Raw genomic sequence first — 8,654 nt, 5'->3', positions numbered from 1 at the left:
TCTCCCTCAGTGTACCCGAACAGGCGCCGGAGTGTGGTGACTAGGGGATTTTCACAGTAACTTCATTGCAGTGTGAATGTAAACCTATTTGTGACAAATAAATAAACTTTACTTTTGGACTGTGAGAGGAAAAAGGAGCAACCGGAGAAAACGCACACAGACACGGGTAGAACAGACAGTGATCCAAGCCAGGAATCGAACCCATGTCTCTGGCATTGTGAGGCAGCAGTAATAACCACTGTGCCACCATACTGTCCTTGTGCAATGTGTCTCTGGTCAACTTGCAGCCTGACTGATTTACTCATCTAATTACTGGACACAGTAATCCCGTGCTTTTTTTTCTTCAGTGGGCCTGTGTGCAATTTCCAAAAGTTATAAATGCACACCCAAAGCCTGAATTCACTTTTCATCCTTCTGTGTTTGAGGATGGACAAAGCAACTTCATTGCAGTGTAGGCTGACTTGTGACAATAATAAATAAACAGAAGGGGGAAAAGTGAATTCAGGCTTTGGGTGTGCATTTATAACTTTTGGAAATTGCACACAGGCCCACTGAAAAAAAAACACCAGTTCAGAAAGGTTTTGTGTCGAGGAATTAGACACTGAGTCAGTCACGCCAGACTACAAGTTGACCAATCGACCCACTTCCCCCCCACCTCCTTTGCAGCAGAGCCCTGGATGTGGCTGCTGCCTACGTCACAATCAGGACGTGAGGGGAGGGGGCGGGGCTGACGCCTGGCGCATGATTCGCCTCACCGCCCCCGCTAAGGCGGCACCTTAGGAAATGTAGTTCTTGGGGCGGCCGAGGCGCGCCGCCCTCCCGCTCTCCCCAGACGAACGGGACTACAGATCCCAGAGTGCGCCGCGGCCGCGGGGGGGAATGGCAGCCGGCTGCGTGCCTGCGCAGTGAGTGTGTGTGTTGTGCGAGCCCATCCCCTTATCCCCTCCCCCATCTTGTTCCTTCACTCACAGATGTGAGGCCAGGAGAGACGCATTCTTAATGGGATTTTCCCGAATTTTTCTGTGATTACATCTTCGCCGGGGCTCGCACACAGATTCTCGTTTTTTTTCCGTAAAAAAAATTTATAAAATCTCTCTCTCCCTCACACACAGAGGGAGTCTCTGGCCGTTGGAGAGTAGGGGAGCAGCAGGGTTTCCATGGCTTCTTTGTCAGGGCTGCAGTGGCGGCGCCTCGGGCAGCTCCTAGATTAAAATTCTTATTTTTAATATATATATATAGCAAAACGAAAGAGAGAGAAAATAATAATTGGATTATAGAAACTATAACCTGTGGGCTTTTCACTGTGGAAACCATTTTTTTTCTCTCACTCACCGTCTTGGGGAGGCATTTAATTCAGATAAATTTACATTTTTTTCCCCCGGAGAGGTTTATTTTTTTTAACTATCTAATCCAAGGATTTCTGATATGGAAGACAGAAGGCGGATTTCAACCATTTTTTGTTGACGGCGCCGGGCTGTGGAAGTGTTCAAGAAATTTATTTGGGTGCAAGTGTGTGTGGGAGGAGAGGGGGGGTGTTTTTTTTAAATAGAAAAAGGGAAACCAGTGACTGTGCGAGAGAGTTGCTGCATTGCAGCTTCCCTCCCCCTCTCTACCCCCCTCCCCTCCCCCCCCCCCCCCACTCCTGTCTACAAACCACCCCCCCCTCTCTCCCCCCAACCTTTGGAATATTATCTGTACAATGGCGACTCCCAGCTACAGCAACAACTCCAGCAGCTCAGCACAGCAGCAACAGAGTCAACAGCAAAACACAACTACCTGCATGCAGGGTAAGCCACCTCGCCCGCTGTCTTGGTGCAGTGGTTATCATCTGTAATAGTGTGTGTGTGTCTTGTGTTTGTCTGTGATTGTAGATCTCTTCCCTCCCCCCTTGTATTTCTTTCAAGGGAGTGTTTAGTAGTTACTGTTTTGTACAGTCAACAGCTTCCAGGGCCAAGCCACCCCTCTTCATTGTGCCCAGACATGTGCAAAGTGTGTGTGTTTTAGACAAGCTCTAATTTCATTGCACTTTGACATGTACTGTTATCATTAATATTGGGGGAGGAAGGGGGAAGCTTTTTTAATGCCTTCAGGATTCGCAAAATTGCAGGATACTAATGTGTTTTTTAAACTCAATTTTTGGCTCCTATTCTACCTTTGCCTTTTACTCTGAGTAATAAATAATTGCCTGCTTGCACACCTGAAACATTCCAAAGTGCTTAACATAGTGAATTACTTTGCAACGTTAGGGTGAATGTTTGTTATGGCATAGTGTAGTAGTGTTGGAATACAAATGCTTGTACACTGCCCCATTTCCTCTCTCTGGTTACAGTGCAATATATTATAATTCCTTGAACAATAGATGTATTTTAAGTTCAGATATGTCTTTTTACTCTGGCAATCATCGTTTTTTATAGTTATTTTTCTTGGCTTGCTGTAGTAAGAGTAATGGGTGCCTGCCTGAAATTAGGGCTTTAGTTAAACAGGGTTACATTTAGTTATTACTGAACAGCTATTGCTACCTGCTTTCATTTATTTTACAGCTCCAGTTTCCACTTTTTGGAAAATGGTGCAGTAATTGGACTGTGGGGATTTTCTATGTAAAGTTAATAAGCCTTATTGTGTAAGCATAATGTAGATACACAGAATAGATAAAGGAGGGCATTGATGAACTTGGAGCGTAACACTAAAGGCTAAATTTATTTTGGAGGGTGATAAAGTTTGTATTTGGCATCTAGCTGGAATGTAGTTGGGGATATAATGTGAATAATTGTAGTTAACTAAAATATTTTTGAATCTTTTTAGCTTGTAGGGTGTTAGATTAAATGCTTAAAAGATTTCATGTCCATTTTACATGTCCATTTTAGTGATTATACAACACTGGGCAAGTATATAAATTTGCATTTAAGTAATACCTTGTACACCTAAACATTCCAAAGTGCTAAACATAGTGAATTACTTTGGAATGTTAGTATGAATGTTTGCTGTGGCTTAGTGTAGTAGTGTTGGCATACAAATGCTTGTACACTGCCCCATTTCCCCCCTCTGGTTACAGTGCAATATATAATTCCACTAACAGTAAAGTTTCAGCAAAGGGTCCTTGACTCGATCTTAACTGTGTTTCTCTCCTGATAGATGATGGTAGACCTGCTGAGTTTTTCCATCTTTCTCTGTCCTTGTTTCAGATTCCAGCATCCGCAGTATTTTGCTAATTTTTATAAGTTTAATAGTCGGTGGCTAGCTGCAAAATTACAGCTAAGACTATAAGGTATTTTTCCTGGTATTCTGTCAAAAGGAATACTGTATTTATTCATTCATGTGATCTTTACTGTTCCCAGCCATATCATACTCTTCGCTTATTAGAATCAGCAAGATGAAAACAATATAACAAACTTAGAACTTGTAACTTAATTACAAGTAACTTGCAACTTAGTTATTGCCAACTAGGCAGTAAACTTTAATCTTGTGCTGGTAATATTATTGAATGGTTGAGTTATTGTCATAGTTTACAATATCAGACTAGCATCACTAATTTATTGTTTTGCAATTCACTCGACCATCCATTCTTTTGGTTTACATTTGAAGCTACGTTTCCTTTTTTTACTTTGCCCCTCCTGAGGTGTCTCTAAACATTACACCATGGTTTAAATATATGGTCAGCTTACTTAACCCCAACCTCCCTGAACCTTGCTCCAGTTATTAATTAGAGGTAATTAAACAGCTGAGGTTCACCCCACCCCCCCCTTTGAAAAAAGGTAGTACCTACTTTTGCATGTAGTCACGAGAGTTGACTTATAGAACAAACAAATAGGTGAGAATTGTGGCCACGTGTCCATGTTCTATCTGAGACTGGTCTGTGATGGTACGTCAGTCTGGTATGTGACTGTCCAGCCATGCCAGCATTTTATTCAAGTCACACTGGACCTTGGTCATCGATTAATTCCAAAACAATGCAGCAATTACAGCCTTGCTCCATAATAAAGATATTCCTTAATCCAACTTGTGATAGACAAAATGACCAACTACTGTACACTTTTCTCTAGTCTAGAGCGTTCAATAGTGTGACTAGCCCAGAGGACCATGATAGTCCCATTATAAAATAGTTTAGGTTTACCCAGTCCATTACCTTGTGTTGGTATCCAATATTATGAAAGCTACCACTGGCTAGTATGTTCTATAACTCATACCTGAGAATAATCATGTGTGATGTAACCATTTAATCAAAGTAATAAATGTAAAATTCAAATACATTCAATATTACAAATATGTAAATTTGATAATCTGACAGTGTAGAAACTTATTAATTAAGCAGAATCCTGTGGATGCTGGAATCGGAAACAAGAACAGAGGAAGCTGGAAAATCTCAGATCTGCCAGCATCTATCAGGAGAGAAACACAGTTAACGTTTTGAGTCATGGGCCCTTTGTTTATTGTTAATGGAATTACGCTTAGTTACAACACAACCCATAGACAACAAAATGGGATATTGTACCTTTGGGAGTCATTGCTTCCTGCAAACTGACAATCTGTCGGACCAATATAAGTGGCCAGCACTGCTACTTCACAGCGGCAGGGACCTGGGTTCAATTCCCAGCTTGGATCACTCTGCGGAGTCTGCACGTTCTCCTCGTGTCTGCGTGGGTTTCCTTTGGGTGCTCTGGTTTCCTTCCACAGTCGGAAAGATGTGCTGGTTAGGTGCATTGGCCATGCTAAATTCTCCCTCTGTGTACCCGAGCAGGCACCGGAGTGTGGCGACCAGGGGATTTTTCGCAGTGACTTCATTGCAGTGTTAATGTAAGCCTACTTGTGACACTAATTAATAAATAAAAACAACACCTCAAAATAGCTATAATGTATTAGCTGACAAAAAAAGTAGAAATATCCATTGTCAAGAGCTTGCCAAGCATTTCAGTAAGAAAAGGAAGGGAACATTTCCAGGTCTCCCATGAACTGTTTTATTAATGTTGAAACAAATTGCCATCTTAATTTTGTGTAAAATCAGTCTAAGTTCTTGTGCAAATTATGCTAATCTATGATAGGTGCAAAAGATTTTTGGCAGTTATACATTTTCGCATCCTTGGGTGTGTCCAATCAATGCAATAGAGAAAGTTATTTTCTCCCAGTGGAAATTAGTGGCTACAGCGCTCCACCTACATAGTATGATTGGGTGTGTGGTATATTCAATGTTCTGTTTGTAGTTGGCTTTTGTATAGTTATCAGTACAGGTGTTGTGTACTGAGATGTTTGCCATTTTCATTTACTTGTGTTGCTGTCAGAGCTCTTAATTTTAAGACAATATGTAACATGGGTGAATTTGTATTTGGTTATTTTTAAAGAAAACTAAATCTGGAATTAAAATCTGATTATCAGCAAAAGTGGCCACAAAGCTGTTGGGTTGTTGTAAAAACCCAATTGATTCAATGTCCTCTAGAGAAGGAAAACTTGTTATTCCCCAGTCTCGCCTATATATGACCTCAGTCCCATGCCAATGTAGTTGACTCTTCTACTCTTCTAGGTCTAGAATCACCTAGCAAGCCACTCAGTTATATTAAGCAACCGTAAAGAGAGGTTTAATCTTTTTGAACTTGTGGATGCCAATTTCCATCTTCACCCGAAGGCCACCTCTGTCATGTGTTACAGCACTGCCACTGTGCTAAATAGGGTTGATTTTGGTGCCAGCCTTGGCACAGTGTGTAGAGCTCTCATCTGAGTTAGAAAGTTGTGGGTTCGTGTGCCATGTCAGAGACATGAGCATATTAATTGAGCACTTCTGTGCGTTCCAGAGGGAGTACTGCATTGTCGGAGGTGCCATGTTTCAGATGAGTTAATCTGAGGCCCAGTCTGCCTTTTCAGGTGGGTGTAAAAGATCCCCAAGAGCACTTTGGGATGTCATAAGGTCATGAAAGGCGATATATAAATGCAAGTTATTTATTCCTAATGGGTATAGCAGTTCAGCATTGGGCAGTCACAAGATGTTGTGGAGGCATTGGCAGAATTGTATCCCAATGCTATCTATTATGTCACTCTCCGGAATGTGCCTCGATCTTGCATTGCCAACGAGCTAAATGAGCAAGATGAACCCCTATTAACACCCTGAGGATTGAATCAGGAGTGAACAGGGTGGCACAGTGGTTAACACTGCTGCCTCCCAGTGCCAGGGACCTGGGTTCGATTCCCGGCTTGGGTCACTGTCTATGTGGAGTTTGCATGTTCTCCCTGTTGTCTGCATGGGTTTCCTCTGGGTGCTCCGGTTTCTTCCCACAGTCCAAAGATGTGCAGGCTAGGTTGATTGGCCATGCTAAATTGCCACTTAATGTCAGGGAGACTAGCAGGGTAAATACATGGGGTAACGGGGTTAGGGGCTGGGTGGGATTGTGATCGGTGCAGACTTGATGGGCCAAATGGCTCCTTCTGCACTGTAGGGATTCTGAGTGCAGGGGAGTATGCCTGATGCAACACCAATATAGTTGAAAATGAGATGTCAGCCTGCTGAGGCTAACACAGGACTATATGCATGCTATGTAGCATACTATTGTCAAAGATAAACAATCCTGCAACCAACAGATCAGATCAAAGCTCTGCAGTATCAGTTGTGAATGCTGGTGGAGAATTAAGCAAATAACTGGTGCATGAGGCGTAACATTAACCCCATCCTCTTTCATGGCAAAGGACAAGGCTGAAGCATTTGTACTTGCCTTTAGCCAAAAGAGTCAACACTGCCTCTTGAGATACCCCCTCAAATACTAGTCTTCATCCCAATTCAGTTCACTGCACAGGTTATCAAGAAATGGTTAAGTTTTGTGACAACATCCTGGCTATAGTGCTGATGATCTGGGTTTCAGAACGAGCCATGCCTCTAGCAAACTGTTCCGAGACACCTGGCTTTTCCTGGCAATGTGGAAAATTATCAAGGTATGTCCTTTTTACAAGAAGGACAAATGCAATCCAACTAATTGTTGATTGACAGTAGGTGGTAGGACATACCTTGGTAATTTTCCACATTAAGAAGTTTAACAGTAAATGGCAGGTGTCTCAGCTGTCTCAAAACAGCCTGACTAAACTTGGTTAGTTTTGAAACCCAGATCATCCTCACTATAGCTTGGGATGTTATCAGGAAATTTACCTATTTCTTGATATCAAGAAATGTGAAGGAAGGGATTGTCAGCAGTGGTATCAAGTGGTGTTTATTCACTGGACCTGCTCACTGATGCTTATCTTGGTTTGTGCTCTTGTTCCAAGCATGGGCAAGAGAGCTGAATTCCAGATGTGGGACAAGAGTGACTACCGTTGCCATCAAGGCAGCATTCGATTGAGTGCAGCAGCAAGAAGCTTTAGTAAAACTGAAATTGATCGACATTGGGGCTGGGGCAAACACTGCAGTGGTTGGAGGTGCAATTGGCACAAAGGAAGTTAGCCATAGTTGTTAGGAAGGCAGTTATTTCTGCTTGTAGTCATTGCTGTAGGAGTTCCTCAGGGCAACATCTTTAGCCCAACCATCTTCAGCTGCTTCATCAATAACCTTCCCTTCATCATGATGTCAGAATTGGGGCTATTTGCTGATGATTGCATAGTATTCAGCTCCCTTTGCAATTCCTCAGATAATGAAGCAGTCCATGCCTGTACAGCATCCAAGCTTGGGCTGATCTGTACTGTGAATTTTACTTGCCACTCCAGTACCAAAAAATGACACTCCAACAAGAGAGTCCTACTATGTCCCCATGATCTTTAATTCTTCCATATCACCATCCTGGAATTCACTATTGATCAAAAATTCAACTGGACCAACCACACACGTTATAGATATAAGAATAGATCAGAACCTGGATATTCTGAATGGCTCACCTTTTGACTCACCAAAACCTCTTGACCTACAAGTTAGAAGTGTGATGGAATACTTTCCACTGGCCTGAATGAGTGCATTTGCAACAACACAAGAAACACAACACTAAGCTGAACCAGCTTGCTGTCTGTCTACCCACCTTTAAATATCCACATCCTCCATCATTGCCACATGTTGACTGCTGTCTTTCAGATCTACTGCAGCATTTCGTCAAGATGTTTTCAATGGCATCTTTCAAACACATGACTTCCACTACCTGGAAGGGAAACAATGAGAATACCACCACTACCAAGTCATGTACTTCAACATTTGTCAGTGGTTAGGTCAAAATCTTGTCTCTTTCCCTACAGAACAGATTGTGGAAGTATCTTCACCATTCAGTCTGCAGCAGTTCAAGAAGACTCACCACCAACCAGAGTTTGGGATAAATGTTGGCCTGGCCAGCAAACCCCGTATCTAAAGAATGAATTTTAAAAATGTTAAGTAGAACTGAGGTTGAGTTATCACGGCAGTAAGAACATTTGTCTCAGAACTGCAGTGGCACCTTAATGTGTTTCTGTACAATTCTTGCTAAACAGGCTGAACTTTGTAGTAAAGTGAGTTTGTGTCAATTTTTTTAGAATTTTGCAGAGGTAATATAGAATTGGTATGTTGTAGTTAACGAAGTATTGATGACATTTTTGTGATCAAGTTGTGCAGCAACTGAAAAATAGTGTTCTTTCCTGGTAGTGTTGGTCTGCAATAGATTAGTAATTTTCAATATGTGGTTAAGCACAGTGTCTATGTTATATTGTGTGATCAAGTATGCTATACAAGG

The 8,654-nt window shown here is 42.0% G+C and overlaps 1 protein-coding gene across 2 annotated transcripts in view; it reads left to right on the top strand.

Moving 5' to 3' along the window:
* The first annotated feature begins 972 nt into the window (after positions 1-972).
* Positions 973-8,654, top strand: part of map2k4a (mitogen-activated protein kinase kinase 4a) — a 179,693-nt gene continuing 172,011 nt past the window's right edge. For both annotated transcript variants that reach the window (XM_078225405.1, XM_078225404.1), the window contains exon 1: positions 973-1,787. In XM_078225405.1, the coding sequence (XP_078081531.1) occupies positions 1,700-1,787 (88 nt within the window). In that variant the 5' untranslated portion in view covers positions 973-1,699. The remainder of the gene's footprint in view (positions 1,788-8,654) is intronic.

This window comes from Mustelus asterias, chromosome 12 (genome assembly GCF_964213995.1).
Source record: "Mustelus asterias chromosome 12, sMusAst1.hap1.1, whole genome shotgun sequence".
Lineage (NCBI taxonomy): Eukaryota > Metazoa > Chordata > Chondrichthyes > Carcharhiniformes > Triakidae > Mustelus > Mustelus asterias.
This window is presented reverse-complemented; position numbering and strand designations above follow the sequence as displayed.